This window comes from Myotis davidii, unplaced genomic scaffold (assembly GCF_000327345.1).
Source record: "Myotis davidii unplaced genomic scaffold, ASM32734v1 scaffold355, whole genome shotgun sequence".
In the NCBI taxonomy this organism is placed as follows: domain Eukaryota; kingdom Metazoa; phylum Chordata; class Mammalia; order Chiroptera; family Vespertilionidae; genus Myotis; species Myotis davidii.
The window spans coordinates 84,139-100,388 of NW_006286818.1; the positions used below are offsets into that span (position 1 = coordinate 84,139).

General features: G+C 45.5%; 1 protein-coding gene across 8 annotated transcripts in view; it reads right to left on the reverse strand.

The window, feature by feature from the left end:
- The window catches only part of ARHGEF12 (Rho guanine nucleotide exchange factor 12), a 198,434-nt gene that overhangs the window by 61,428 nt on the left and 120,756 nt on the right, over window positions 1-16,250 (reverse strand). For all 8 annotated transcript variants that reach the window (XM_015560643.1, XM_015560638.1, XM_015560639.1 and 5 more), the window contains 9 exons: window positions 15,234-15,344; window positions 14,813-14,911; window positions 11,873-11,915; window positions 11,489-11,594; window positions 10,982-11,119; window positions 10,445-10,477; window positions 10,022-10,136; window positions 9,061-9,166; window positions 7,458-7,670 (listed from right to left, as the gene is read on the reverse strand). In XM_015560643.1, coding sequence (XP_015416129.1) covers window positions 7,458-7,670; window positions 9,061-9,166; window positions 10,022-10,136; window positions 10,445-10,477; window positions 10,982-11,119; window positions 11,489-11,594; window positions 11,873-11,915; window positions 14,813-14,911; window positions 15,234-15,344 — 964 coding nt within the window. The remainder of the gene's footprint in view (window positions 1-7,457; window positions 7,671-9,060; window positions 9,167-10,021; window positions 10,137-10,444; window positions 10,478-10,981; window positions 11,120-11,488; window positions 11,595-11,872; window positions 11,916-14,812; window positions 14,912-15,233; window positions 15,345-16,250) is intronic.

Genomic DNA, 16,250 nt, shown 5'->3' on the forward strand with positions numbered 1-16,250 from the left:
CTTCTCGGTGTGTGACAGGGGGCAGTGCCCCAACTCCCCTATTGGCCATACTCTGTGAGTGACAGGGGGGAGCTCCTCAACCCCCTAATCAGCTCTGCTCTGTGCATGACAGGGGGGAGCTCCCCAACTCCCTGATCGACCCTGCCCTGTGCATGACAGGGTACGGAGCCCCAACCCCCCTGATGGGCCCTGCTCTGTGAGTGACAGGGTGCAGCGCCCCAACCCCCTGATTGGCCCTGCTCTGTAAGTGACAGGGGGCGGCACCCCAACCCCCTGATCAGCCCTGCTCTATGTGACAGGGCCAGCGCCCCAACTCCCCAATTGGCCCTGCTCTGAGCCCAACAAGGGGCTGCACCTAGAGGATTGGGCCGCCCTCTGCCACCCGGGAGCAGACCTAAGCCAGCAGGTCGTTATCTCCCGAGGGGTCCCAGACTGCGAGAGGGCACAGGCCGGGCTGAGGGACCCACCCTCCCCCCCAAGTGCACAAATTTTTGTGCACCAGGCCTCTAGTATAGAATATAAAAGTCTGAGTGACCATCTGACTGGTAGCTATGACGCGCACTGACCAAGAGGGGGCAGACCTCAACACAGGAGTGTAAATTTACAGGTATGTAAACATGGAACAGACTGATGAATCTCAGAGGGAAGGGGGTAGGGTGGAAAAAATAGATTAACCAAAGATCTTAATGCATACTAGAGGCCCGGTGTATGGATTTGAGTAAAATGAGAGTAATATTAGGAAAGAAAATGTCATGAGATCCAGGAAAAAATGGAAACAACCCAGGAAAGTGGAGAAGGGCAGTCCTAGGATGATGACTGTCACAGGCTCAGGGCAGCAGGTCCCAACAAACACAAGAGCGTGCATGGGGTTGAGGCAGGTGTGTGCATACTGCTATACCATGTAGATGAAAAAAACTGAGACTTGATAAAATTCTATATCCTTTATAATAAAAGGCTAATATGCAAATAGACCAAACAGCAGAACAACTGGAACTAAACAACTGGTCGCTATGAGATGTGCTGACCACCATGGGGCGTGCACGGAACATGGTGGGCACTGGCCATGGCAGAATGGTGGAGCAGGTGAGCCGTGGTGCCATACCAAGGCAGGGTGCCAGTCACTATCATCAGGGAGAGCCTCTGGTGGTTACTGACAATTCTTTATTCCCACACACCACAGTTGTGCCCAGCGCTCAAACCTGCTGCCGGCACGGGCCCTCCTTTCACCTGCTGCTGGCACCGAGGCTGCCACTCCCACCCACTGTCAGTGCCCAGCACCGGCCCCAATGGCTTGGCATCATCAGTGGGTGCGAGTGGCAGCTGCCGGCCTGATCGCCCCTGAGGGCTTCTCCCCCTCCCCCTGCTCCTGATGGGAGATAGGGGCTGGAAGCCACCTCTTGCACCCGCTGCCAGCAATGGCCCCGTTTGCACCCTCTGCTGGAGCCGCCACTCACATCCACTGCCAGAGCTGGCCCAGCTTGCAGCCGCTGCCCAGCGCCAGTCCTTATTGCTCGGCACCATCAGTGGGTGCAAGTGGCAGCTGCTGGCTGATCACCCATGAGGGCTTCTCCACTACACCTGCTCCTGAGGGGTGATCAGGGCAGCAGCAGCTGCTCGCACCCACTGCTGGCGCCGGTCCCAATAACTTTGCACCTTCAGCAGGTATGGTACAAGTGGAGCCAGCACTGTCAATGTGTGGGAGCGGCGGTGGCAGGAGCAGGGCTGCTGGCAGACAGGGAACCGGGGACAGGAGCTGTGGTGGGTGGGCCGGGGGGGTGCAGAGGATGAGCCGAGACCCACCCTTGTGCCCACTGCAGCCTCGTGGCCCCCAGTTCCTTTCAAGGTGCACAAATTTGTGCACTGGGCCCCTAGTATATATGTGAGCTTAAGCGACCAGCCGACCAGACGCCCTCTCGCAATCTGGGACCTTTCGGAGGATGTCGGAGAGCTGGTTTTGGCCTGATCCCCACAGGCCAGGCTAAGGGACCCCACCGGTGCATGAATTCGTGCACTGGGCCTCTAGTATCTATATATTTGTTCCTTCAAAAAATTAGTATCTTCTTGTTGTTGTTAATCCTCACCTGAGGATATTTTCTCCATCGCTCTTCAGAGAGTGGAAGGGAGGTGAGGAGAGAGAGACATCGATGTGAGAAAAACACATCAACTGGTTGCCTCCCACATGCACACCAACTGGGGACAGGGAGCCAACCGCAACCCAGGTAGGTGCCTTTGTTCAGGAATTGATCCTGCAACCCTTTGGTGCTCAGGCTGGCACTCTAACCACTGAGCTACACCAGCCAGGGCAAGAAGTTAGTATGTTAACTCTCTTCTATGTCAGATTAGGTATTTAGCGTACATTTCCTTTCTTCTACCTTCATTTCTTTCAACTTCAATTTCACTCGTATGATTAATAGGATTTTTTTACATTTCCATCCTGATCTGTAGCCACAATGAAATATTCTGTGCTTTGCCTAAGAGACTAATTCTGAAAGTCTAAAAACCAATATAGTGCCTACATTATTATAACAATATATACATATTGTCATATACAATATATAACATACATATACATACTATTCCTGACAGGTTAAAAGGTATGTTAATTAGGATTATATGTTCTTTTCTAATGGTCTGATAATGTAATTCCTGGGCCATTTGAAATAAAATGTTTATTATATTAAAGTCTTATACTCATCAATTAAGATCATACCACTTTTTATTTTGCTTCATGTTTAAAATCATGACAACTTTCTGAACTGTTTTTCTAAATGCTTTTCTATTATTACTGTCAAAATAGAATTTTATCAACTCTCAAATGTTTTCATCTGCTACATGACATAGCAGTGTGTGCACACCTGCTTTGACCCCTGCCTGTCCTGCACGCTCTTGTTGGCAGTCGCTGCCCTGGGCCTGAGAGCCATCATCCTAGGATGACCCTTCTCCACTTTCCTAGGCCAACCGCAACCGCTGCCATGTTTTCCTGGGTCTCATTACATTTTCTTAACATTACTCCCCTTTTGCTACAATGGTCTCTTAAAATAATCTTCGAGTGAAAGTCACGTCTCAGTGAAACTCTTAACCCTGGAGCGTGTGGAATGTCCTCCTCGTCTTCTTCGTGCGTTAGGGACGGTTGGAATGCAGGCTTCTACTCCAGTGCCAGACATGTTCTGTGTTCAAGCACCCAGTGTCCTATGGCACGTGTGATGCTATGTGATCCCTGCCTCTTTCTCTTAAGAGCTTTGAGGGTTCTTTTTCCTTCTCTCTGGGGCACTAAAATTTCCATAAGTTTTAGGTATCTGGATCTTTTCTTTTTATTATTATTCACTGAAGTTGGTTCCAAATGAGCTCTATTTGGCCCAGCCAGTGTGCCTCAGTGGTTGGGCATTGATCTATGAACCAGGAGGTCACAATTCGATTCCTGGTCAGGGCACAGGCCCAGGTTGTGGGCCCCATCCCCAGTGTAGGGCGTGCAGGAGGCGGCTGGTCAGTGATTCTCCCTCTCCCTCCACTCTGACGTCAGTGAAAACGTCTGTTTTTAAAGAGGGAGCTCTATCGGAAATATCTGTTCTTTTTCAGCTCTAGGAAGCTTTCCTGTCATCTGTCTCTTCTCCGTTTTCTCTGCTGACATTTTGTGAAAGAGCCCTCTGCACTGGCTGTTCTCTACGTAATTCTTACCTCTTTAATTTCTGTATCTTGCTATATATTCTGAAATGTCTCCTTGACTTTATTTTAGGAACTGAAAATACATATTGGCAGTTTGAAAATATGTCCACAAGTTCTTTGACACTCCCCTCCTCAGGGGTAAAGCCTCCATTTTCCTGTCCTTGAGTGTGGACCAGACTTATGACTTCCTCTACCTGCTGAGGCGGCAGCGGGAGCCCACGAGACGGAAGCACTGGGAGCGCAGGGGCTTTTTCTCCCGAAGTCCCCGGGGAGGTCAGCTCCATGCTCGGCACACTCTGCAGGCCAACGCGGAGCCCAGACGGAGGCTTCCAGCAGGAGCAGACCTTCCTGTCCCCGCCTCTGGCGTGAGCAGAAGGTCTCCCACCCCAGCTAAGCTGACACCTCCACTGCAACCTCTGAGCCCATCCAGAACCGCCCAGCACATCAGCCCCTCCACCTCACCCACCAAGAAAGTGACACCAAAAATGTTTTCTGTGTTAAATCATTAAGTTTTGGTATAATTTATCACACAACCATTAATAAATAACTATTGTACTATATGTAGTAGTTATATTAAGACTTTTTGTGGTCTCTGAATGCTCCTTTTCATAGCAGCCTATTTTGGTTTTACAGATATTAAGTGAAACCTTGCTTCTTGCACTTAATTTGTTCCAGAAGGCTGTTTGAGAAGCGATTTGTTCAAAAACTGAATCAGCAGCAACACAAGCAAAAAGACACGAAAATATTCACAGCACAATTTCCCCGAGATGTTAACAACGCAAGGTATAGCAGTGAACTGACTCACTCACACATTCTCCTTGCTTGTCCTGAGACATGTGTGAGTAATCATACAGGCATCAGCATGAAAGGGCTGTTAGGTTGAGAAACAAAGTTTTGCTCAACAACCACCAAGACATTTTTTTCTCTGAAAAACTTGGTCAAGAACTAAATTGTTCAAGAATTTTCCCCATTTATGCTACTTTAAAATGCACTTTTCAACCTCAGAACCATGAATATTAGAAAATTTTTGAATAGCTTGTAAGTAATTTATAGAACCACATCCTATATAAATAAAAGCCTAATATGCAAATTGTCCCCTCAACCAGGAGTTTGACAGCTCACTATGATGTGCACTGACCACCAGGAGACGGCACGGAACATGGTGGGCATAGGCAACACGGCACTGGCAGTGGGCGGCAGTGGAGGCGCTGCCGGCCCCAATGAGAGTGGGACCGCAATGGGACGGTGGAGGTGAGCGGGCAGCACCAGGCCAAGGCGAGTGCAAGCGCGGGCACCGACTGTCCCATAGACGGTGACCAGCAGCCCCGCTCCCCACCTGGCTCCCAGGCACTAAGGGAGCCGGGAGAGGGGCCCAGCCTTGATCGATCACCCCACAGGCAGGATGGTGGAGCTGGTGAAGGGGTGGAGCCAGGCCAAGGTAGGGTGCCAGGCAGGGCCGCAGGGCCGTGAGGCTGGGGGCGCGAGCTGGGGAACCCCACCCATGCACGAACTTGTGCACTGTGCCTCTAGTGTACATCATAAAAGAAATTCTCATTATTTAGACCTGAATGGCAACAAAAGTACTAAATATCCAAAAAAAAGAAGTATTTTAATTGTAAAAGTGGTCAAATGTATGAAGGAGACTTGACTTTGGGTGGCAAACAATATGATATATTAATGATGTATGATGGGACTGTAGACCTGAGACCTGTAGAATTTCATTAACCAATGTCACCCCAATCAATTCAATTAAAAATAAGCATCTTCGTTGGAAAACTAATAAAAATCAGAATATTTTAAAATGAAAAAAAAAAAGATTTTTTCAAGTTCTTATCTATTATCAAAATTATTGTTTCCTGGTAGGGGAGTGTTTCTGTTCAGTAGACCTGTTTCACACCACTGTCTCGCATGCTTGGCACTATGTGTTATCTTAGGTCTCGACTCTGAGAAGCACACTTTGCCGAGTGAGTGATGCTATTCCTATTTAAGAACACAAGGCCTGGCCATTACCTGGCTTCCTTGGGGCTCTAGAAAGGAGATCCATTCCCGCGGGGTGTTCTCTGAGGTGGGGGGGGGTCCCTAGCACGCCCTCTGTCAGGCTTTAGGGTCCCAAACGTTAGCGCTCCAGGATAATCATGCTGTGGAGAACTTGACTCTCCCTACACAAGTCATTCAACTTCCCTACAACAGGGCCCCTTGCTTCCCCTGGTACATAAAGGACAGACTGCCCACAGCCTGCAGTGCAAGGAGCAGAAGCTGCTGACATGATTGCGTCGATTAGGCTTTTGGTTCCACCATTTGCAGCTCGGCCCCCTGTCAACGCACCCCACAGCCAGCCTGACCTGCGGGCTCTCGTGGGCGACGGGCCACAGTGGGCTCCTTCACCAAGTATGGGCTTCAGTTTCCTTTATGCTGTTTCATCCACCAACCACCACTGTCCTTGTTCAATCTCCCAAAAATGTGCTGACATTTCTTATTTGTTGATGACATCTTATGTTCGTCTACCTCCTTTTTCTTTGTTTTCTCTGTTGCCTACCATGCTTATATCTCACTGGGACACGGAGCCGTGAGCGAGTGCGTGTATCTACTCCACCACAGTCAGAGTGCTGTGTCAGACAGTCTCCAGACTCTTCTCCAAAGGTCGCTCCTACTTCTTGGTCTTAAATGAAAACCTGCCTATCCCATGGGGAGGCAACCTTTCCTGCGACCACCCTCTCCCGTGGAGACTGGCATCTGTCACGCACTGTGCTCGGCGGGTGGGTGACATGGATTCCTTCCGCAGTACATTCTTCAGCCCACTGTCTTGCTTCCTCCCTCCCTGGACACTGCCCCCTGTCCTCCTCCTCACAGCAGTCACCTAGTAACACCACCTGTGGCTGCGGCCTCAGTTCTCCTCTTACCCCGATGTCACATGGCCTCAAAACCCACGTGCATGTTAAGCTATTCGAACTCCTGTCTCCTCGGCTTCCTTCCTTCGTCTCTAGCACCCTCCTCCACGCCACCTCAATGACCACTCCCACCGCTTCAGCCTTCACCTCGACATCACCAAACACCGACTGCCTCCCAAATCACTAACACAGGCATTGCCTCCTCCAGACAAAACCAGCTCTTCTCCCTGCTCACGTGCCTAAGAAGCCCACGGCGACAAGTGCTGCTTGAGAACATGGTAATAAGCTCTTCCACAATTTCCGCGATGACTTCCTGTCTGTCTTCACTCTTTAAATCCCCTCTTCACCGAGGTCATTACTCTGAGGCAATAACACTGTCTTTCAATCTCCTCCCTCCTTCTCAAAACTTTGTTCCATTGGCTACAGTTTATCCCTGTGTCCCCAGCCTCTTCCTGACCGCTGGCTTCCCCTAGCAGTGACACGCATCCCTAGTTTCTCTAATTGCAAGTTTTCCTCAGACCTCCCCCATCTGCCCCGAGCCACGACAGGCCTCCACACTCCCTTACCTCTCTCTCCTCTAGGGAGTTAGCTCAATTGCATTTGTGTGTGTAGGACTCTCTCTCCGTGAGACTAAGCTCTGTGGGGCAGAATCTATGTATACTAATTGTGTGCTAAAATCTGGTATGAAGCTAATGCCTAATAGAAAGCTCAGTAATAGTTTTTGAATAGATGAGAACTTGAAAATCATCATTCAGCATAGATCTGTCACTAGTTGTCAAATGTTAAAATATTAAAACTAAATTTAACTGGGATTCAGTCTTGATTAAAATAACCTGCCACACTGTTTCTTAGTTATTATGATGGTTTTAAAGTCTTGACACTTAGTTAAGCTGAACTACAGCTCACCCGTATCATTCTCGTTCCCTCCGTCCTGGGAGAGAGTGGCCACTGAAGCCACCGAGGGCACGGAGCCGGCGGGCAGGCACCCAGCGTCGGCTCCGTCACTTGCTGGCCCACTCTGGCGCGACTTAGCAGCATCCTGGGGCTCGGGACTCACAGGTGGGGGTGGGGGTGAGTGCTTAGGGTGGCGCGGCTTCTGTAGCTCCATGGCTCTGCCAACTGAACAGAAAGAAATGGTCAACAATTTGTGTTTCAAAGCAGCTAAAAGAACAATGATGTCAAAGGTCTGGAAAAATGTCTAAAACATGGTAGGCCCTAGAACACTAGGCTAATCATTACACAGAGTGAGAAAGGAAGGGAAATGAGCGGAAGGGGGAGAGGGAGAAGACAACGGAAGAGGGCTGAAAGGAAGAGAGGAAGATGGTGCAGCGTGAGGGGGAGACAGGAGGTGACAAAGATGAGCAAGAGAAAAGGGAAGGGCGCCATGGTGGGAGGGGAGCAGGGTGCTGAGGCAGGCAGGTCTGTAGGGAGCATACTTGCTGGTACCAGTGAAGAGAAAGCCTTTGAGCTCTATGAGCTCTAGAAGCTCCCCATTCTCCCCAATCCTTGTCACTTCATCACAACGTGCCCTGGTCCACCCGGGTACCCCTTCTGCTCCTGTCAGTCACCCCACACGAAGCTCGCCCCGCGGGCACCCTCCTCGCAGCACTGCGCACCCTCACAGACTTCACACATCACGGGCTCCAATGTTTTCCCTCATTCCAAAGGCTCTTCTCGTCTCCCGGGAACTCGCGGTCAGCACCTGGGAAACACTCCCTCTCCTCAACTTCTCTAAGTTCCCCTCCCCTTCCCAGAGTTCCTCCAGGGACGCCCATGGCCCTGAGGGGGAGTGCTCCCTCACCTCTCCTCTAGGGACTTAGCACAACTTGAATTTGTGTGTGTAGGACTCTCCCCATGAAACTAAGCTCTGTGGGGAAGAATCTATGTATAATTATTGTGTGCTAACATCTGGTAGGAAGCTGCCTATAGAAAGCTCAGTAATAGTTTTTTAATGGACTCACGTGTAGGACAGTTAGCATCACTCAGTCCCAACCCGGCCCCATGCCACCCTGCCAGTGTGCCCAGATGCAGCCCTGGACCCCACAGGCCTTGGGTCTTCCCACAGCTCCACGACTCTACTTCCTCCTCAGCCCTCTCCAGGGCTGATCTCTCCCCTGGGCCTGACGGGGGAGAGATGAAAGTGTGAGGAATCTATGTATAAGAGGACTGAACAAAGTATGGTGGAGAGACCCATGCCCATTTTCTGTGTTTTTGATTTTTAACTTTAATGATCAGAACTTGAATATAAACAAAAACTGAACAGGTAGATAAATTATATTATGGATAATGAATGAGATGCTCTGCTACCATCGCAGGAGAGGTTTATAACAATTGTGTAGCCAGATGGGGGAATTTGGTGCAGACAGAACACTGAATGGACGCAGGCACATTGAAAGTTCAGAGGAATCATGTCAAGAACACCCTTCTCCAGCAATCCATTCTAGCTCAAGGAGCGTGTTAAGAAGGTGGCATGGGACAGCAGAATACAGCATTTTAAACTTCAACATACTCGCACTGTTGTCAGGACGGCTGGGCCTCCGCGGGGGCCCCAGGATGCTGGAGAATCCCCTTCGCTTCCCCTTTTCGTCGCCTTCCCTCTCTTTCTTCATACTTTGCTAGAGTTAAGGTAAATCAAAGAGATAAGAGATACGTAACAGAGTGGGTTTCTTTTGTTGCTTTCAAACATAGAAATGCAATTCCAATGGTCATTTGAAAGAAATTGGTTAAATGTAAATGAAACACACACACACACACACACACACACACACACACACACACACACACGATGCTCATCAGAAACTGGCACACAGTACTGCGTACAGATCAAACTGAAGATACCTGGGAGAGGTGGAGGAGTGTATATGGGAGATAAATACTGATGGAAGGAGACTTGACGCACAATACAGTGTACAGATCATGCATTATAAAGTTGTACGCTTGAAACCTGTATAATTTTATTAACCAATGTCACCCCAGTAAATTCAATAAAAAACTTAAGACATTTTTCAAACTCTTTCGAGCTGATAATTTTGGAAATAAAAGGGTAGTTTTATAACACATTTACTGGGAGCTTGTTCTAAATGGTTCATTTATCCATTGAGCAAACATTTACTTACTAAGCTCCTAAGATGTGAGCACACTATGCTAAAAGCTGGAGGGCCAATGATGGAGCTCCTTGCCCTCACAGAGCTTCACTATCAAATAAAAGTTAAATAAAAACACAAATCCTTACCAACTATGACAGGCACCACAAAGAAAAGGGTAAGCTGGGGATGGGACTCTGTGTAAGTTGCTGTTTTCAACTTTTCATACTTTCCAGTAATTAGCTCATGTCCCTGCGTTCTCACTAGATTTGAGTTTCTGACAACAGGAGCCGCATCGTTGTCTAATAAGCGTCCTGCGCTGAGTTGCTGAAAAGGCGAACACTAAGCAGGAAAGCACCGAGGCCACAGGTGGCGTGCCCGCCTCACCTTGATCTTCGGAAGGAACCCGATCCGGCCCCGCTTATGCTCCAGACTCCGAGGCTCCTTCATTCTCACGCCCAGATGCTTCATGTACATGAAGATGACGTACTGCATTGCTGAGCTGCAGGAGAACAGGCGGAGTGAAATAAGGCTTCTGAAAAAGTGGGGCGGGGAAAACAAAGAGAGCAACTGCCTTCCCAAACCTCAGGGGCAGAACTCTTAGAATTCACCCACCACATGGAAAATAAGGAATTACCGGGATAGGGTTCTATCTCAAGACACTAGAGTATTAGTCAAATAAAACATAGGCCATCAGAGGGAGACGGTCTGCCTTTTTTAAGTTAAGAGAAATAAAATATAATTCATGACTGACAAAAGAAAAGAGTTTATTTTTATTTCCTTAAAATTCTAGAATAAAAGTTGCATTACCTCTTATCTTCTTCTATAGCCTGAGCAGTCATCCTAAAAATAAAAACATTTACAAATGAAATATTAAAGCTTAAGAAAAGCGCTGCTATTACACCCAGATGCCTGAACCAGCAGAACAGAGCCACAGGGACTATAATTCTAAGAAAAACCCTCTATCCCCAGAGGAGCTGCATGCTTCTTACTCATGTCCTGTCATCAACTACAAACGTTTTGTAGCAAGAAATGTTATTTCCAAACCTCTGAACTTAAACCAATAAAAGCACTTAACCTGGTCTTCATCAGCTAGAAATTTTGTAGTTACTCATTTTGCTAATACCTAGAAAAAGAAACTCAAGAACTTTATTTAAAATAAATATCAGCAAAAATAAGAAAATAATAAAATATCAGCAAAAAAAGTAAGTAAAACATTCAGTTTATCAAGCACCGTGACAAAGTAAGTAGCCCCGCCCACCTAGCCTGGCCCTCTTCTGGACATGCTCAGAGTGCACCGTCTTTCAGCAGAATAAAGGGCATTTCTACATAATGTCTGTGACTTACAACACTTCTTCAATTTTGGCAACAATCTGCTCTGCGCATGCCCGCTCCTTCTCCAAGGTGACCCGGTCCTTGTCTCTCTCGACGTCAAGTTTGGTCAGTTCACTTTCAGCCAAGGTCAGCCCCATGCTCCTTTTCTGCCTAAAGGGAATAGGAGGCCTGGCCTGAAGTGGCTCAGAGGAAAGTATCTCCCTCATCAGGTTCCATAGCCACGAGTTTCCAGCAACAGGCACAAGGCCCTGGCTTTCATTTCAGCACACCATGTCCGCTAGGACAACAGAGGAAAACATTCCAGAGGCAGCCAGCCACTCAACAGAGCACAGACCCTGAAGGAACACACTCAGCACAGACAAACAGGGAAGTCACATGGGGTGGGAACTATGAACTCTCAATATCCAAACACTTTGACTCCAGATGCTCATTATGCTTTAGTAACAGAGATAGATACCGGATGCGAAGCCGAGGCTTTAATGCATAACCCACCAGTTCTGTCTCTACGCCCCAGCTTACCGGAAATCCTCCAAGTGCCTCTGAATCTCGGGGTGCACCCGCTCCTGCATAGTGTGGATATAGTGGCGATGGAGATCCTCAGGAATAAGCTCAGGTCTTCTTTTTTCTGAAAAGAGGAAAAGGGAAAGGATTACTTCATCTACAGGTATAATCTGTGCATTATCACTGGCAACGTACCAACGCGACTGGTGCAAACTTATCTCAGAGCAAGACAAAGAGTTTTTCAACTTCACTCATGTATTTCATCTCATAATTTACATTTCATTTACCCTTTAATGCGGATGACCTACTAGTCACCACATGACACATAACACCTTTAGGAATGAGCTGAGTTACATACGTACAGAGATATAATTCTCCACGATATTGGTGCTCCAAACTTACCTAGATCTACTGATATTTCATCAGGAACAGAAACTTTCAAGTGCTAAAACAAAAATGCAAAGAAAAAGTGAGACAGCACTAAGGGCTTTTCAAGATGCATACAGTGCCTGTTTAAAGTAAATTAACAGAGCCTGGACACCTATTTTCACAAGCACCTTCATGCATAAGCTCATTTCCTGTGCTCCCCCACCCAGTGTCACAGCTCTCGTGTGTTCTATTGTTTAGCCTGGAAAAGAAGCCCTTTCCACAGATCATGCTATAAAGGAATTATCTACAATATTTACTAAACGACTAAATGCTTCTGTGCCTTACTTATTCTTTCTGGAATGAATGAATACTGACTTTGGTTTTCTAGAATCTGGTTACTCTACATCATTTGAATTAATACAGGTGAAAACTATACCATGTGTATATATTAATATATGGAAAATTTACTCATATATAACTACTAGAGGCCCAATGCATGAAATTCGTGCAAGAGGAGGCCTTCCTTCCTTCAGCCACCGGCAGGCACCCAGGACCCAGGCTTCCCTCACAGCCCCGGCTTCGTCCAGAAGGTCGTCTGGAAGAATGTTCGGAAGGACGTCCAGTCTAATTAGCATATTACGCTTTTATTATTATAATTTTTATTTACTGTATTTGAGATACTCCCACTACAGACCATGACATTTCCAGTCTCTTTCCTTAAAGAGCCCTCACAATAGTCACACCCCCAATGAGAGAGTTGGCGGATGTCATTTCAGAGGATTTGGAGTCTTAAATATCCAGTGACCATCTGTAGCATTTACACTACTGAACTAATTAAAGTAGCCATGTTTTAGTTCTGTATAGCTAGGACTTCCCCCATAATAATTGCAGTTTCTGGTCCCACTATTAATTTAGAAATGTGTTTTCCTTCCCATCAATTTGGAAAATATCTTAAAAATAAATTGTTTTTGCAGTTGCAGTAAGTATCGTGACCTCTGTATACTGATTCTGTACTGTACACCTACTTAAGTCATACACTTTCAGAATGTAAACAATTCCCATAAGATCTGAAGTTTTATATTTGAAAATAAGTCACTGTGAAAGATTATGAGATCGCTAATATTCACTTGAAATCAGGGAAGTGATTTCAAAGCTTTCTCTTTAACTGATGCTGCCATGCTGCAACTCAAATCAGCTTTCCTAAAAGTATTTCTAGCACAAATGCAAAAAAGTAAATAAATGCTCACTTATGTATGTATTTATATGAAAAAAATATCACCTGTGTGTCAAAAATAATTAGCAAATTAATCAAGGTTCTTACATTTTATTTTATTTTTTTTTTAATATATTTATTGATTTTTTACAGAGAGGAAGGGAGAGTGAGAGAGAGTCAGAAACATCGATGAGAGAGAAACACCGATCAGCTGCCTCCTGCACATCCCCCACCGGGGATGTGCCCGCAACCCAGGCACATGCCCTCGACCGGAATCGAACCCGGGACCCTTCAGTCCGCAGGCCGACGCTCTATCCACTAAGCCAAACCGGTTTCGGCTAGGTTCTTACATTTTAATGTTAATAAACTTATATAGATCAGTAGCAAGATATAAAGTTTTAACTTAGCATGGAGCTCTATATGTGAAATTCAAATACACTTCAATATGCTGTCATTTCTTAATAAATATGATGTGTAATATATTAAACAATGGCAGTAAAATCAGAAGCCTAACATTCATTCAAAAAATATCTGAGTGGCCACTCTGCTGCGATCTATTATTATCGGGAGAACAGCAGATGACAGACAGGATAAAAACCTCTGCCCTGATGAAGCTTACATTCAGGGTAGAGGAGTACAAACGAACAAAATAAGTTAATAAAATGTAAGTTCTATGGACAAAAATAACAGGAGAGACAGCAGCATAGTGAAAGGGGTTACATTTGAAGTGGGTTGGTCAGGGAAGGCTTTCCTGGGAGGTGATTATATTCAGCAGTGCACAGACAACTGTAAAGGAGCTGGAGAAAGGAGAGGCCCAAAGTTTCTGTGCGTGTTTACTGCTTTACGGTCTGCAACTGACGTAAATGGCTCAACAGAAAACAAGAACTGGTGGTGCAGGGCAGAAAGCGCTGCGGCTACAGCAGCGTCTGTGCCTGAAGCAGTGCACACGGCATGCCGGAGGAGAGGATGTATCTGTAGACTACTTTACATTTCTCAGGCAAACAGCCAGGTCATCAGCTGAGCAAAGGACAGGAGAGGAAGTGATAGTTTTAGGAGAAAGAAAGTATAAAACAATCATATGAGAGAACTGCAAATATGAAAGAACGAGGGACATAGAGTAATTATCCAGGGAGCATTAAGGGCGATTCTCCTTTCCCTAGAGCAAAACGAATAATATAACTCTTAGGAAACACTATTGCCATTTACTATCATTTATGTAAATAAGATAGTTTTCACCACTTTTTAGTTAAACTTGTACCTACAAACTTCAAAGAGGCCAAGCGGAGTTCAAGTATGCAAGTGTTATCCTTTGGATCCTGACATATAAATGTATATCATTTGTGTTCCCTTTTTATCCCCTCATCCTAATCATACAGATGTAACAACAGATATGCCTACAAATAATTTAGAAATGATAAAAAAATAACAGCCAAGAGTAATCAATAACTGACAGATGTCACAAAGCACAATAAAGTCCAAAAACACAGAGGGAGCTCTGGCTGGTGCAGCTCAGTGGTTGGAGCATCATCCTGTCCACCAAAAGGTTCCAGGTTTGATCCCCGCTTGGGGCATGTGCAGGAGGCAACTGAACCGATGGATGTTTCTCTCTCTCTCTACCCCCCAATCCTCCCTAAAATCAATTTTTAAAATAATTTTTAAAAAGTGAAAGAAAAAAATCAAATGGGAGAGAAAACTGGAAGTAGGAGGCCGATATCTCAATGTACTAGAGCAGAGAGTTTACTATTAACTTGGCAACTTACTGCAGATCGATCCAGGAAGAATTGATGAAACTCAAGGAAGATACGACGAGTCTCCTTGGAATTGGTTTGTTTATAAAGGTCTGAATAGAGATAACAGAGCTGTAGTAAAGAAGAAATGAAAAACAAAAGTGAGAAATCTTGAAAAATAGAATCTGTTATATTCTCAGAGAGTATGAATGTTTTGGAACAGGCAAGTCACCATAAGCAATGTACTAGAACAAAGGAAACCGTAATAGTTAATACATTCAACAAAGTGCTTAAAAAAATTAATTAATTACATTTTAAGTATCTTTCATGTCTATCCTTATATGTTTAGAAAACTGAAAAAAAGTCTGTCCACTTATTTCACAGAAGTGAAAAGTTTTATGGTTTATTAATTAATGTAAAAACTTTGAATTTGCTAAATCGTAAAACATATTACCAATGTTGCAGGGTCAAACTGTGAAACTACATGGTGTAAAAACACAGCCAAGTGAGCAGGGCGTGATTTCAGCAGTTCGATGCTCTGGAAGCAGCTACACTGCCCATTGATCTAGAAAAAGAAACAATTACACATCAGTGACTCCAACACAAATGCAAATGTCACGTGAGCTCAACTAAACATTAACTATCAAAATCCACTTAGATCTACCGTAAAAAATTCAAGATTTGAGAAATTTCACTAGAATTTATTAGCAACAAAGGCTATGGAATCTTTTCCTCTGAAATGAGTATTTCAGGGGAGAGGCTGAGAGTAAGACCATCTTGGGAGAATGCAAGTTTAGAAGAAGATTATCAAGGAGCTGAGGCATCTATAAATCAGTACACAACTATCTAACAGCACTTCTGCAAATGTCATGGAAGACTCTCCGCCTAATAACGAACTAGCTGTTTTCCTTTTGCACTAATCACAGAAATGGTGGTAGAAAATGGAGTTATATCATTTTAAGTAACACCAGCCTATAATAAATGTGTATATTCCCTACCACACAGAAAACAGTAATCGTTAAAATTAAGGTAACTAAAATAATAACTTTCATATAATTTTTCACATGTAAAATAAATTACAGTGATACTAAAGTTAATCTAAGGAACAATTAGCAATCCCACACAATCTCTCAGAAAATATAAGAGGAGGCCGGTGCCATTATGGGGCTCAGCCCACCTGCTTTTCCAGATGACCTAATCCTATCTAATAATAGACAAATAGGGTAATTAACCATAATTCCGATACGCTTCCCATTGGCTAATCAGGGCAATATGCAAATTAACCAACCAAGATGGTGGCCGGCAGCCACGCAGCTGAAACAAACAGGGGGCTTGCTTGCTCCAGTGATGGAGGAAGCCAATGTTCCCCGCTTGCCGCTGCCCAGCTCTGAGCCTGAAAGCAACAGCTCTGAAAGCAACTATGTTTCAATTATAGAAGCTAAACAAACCCCAGATACCTGCTTTCAGCAGG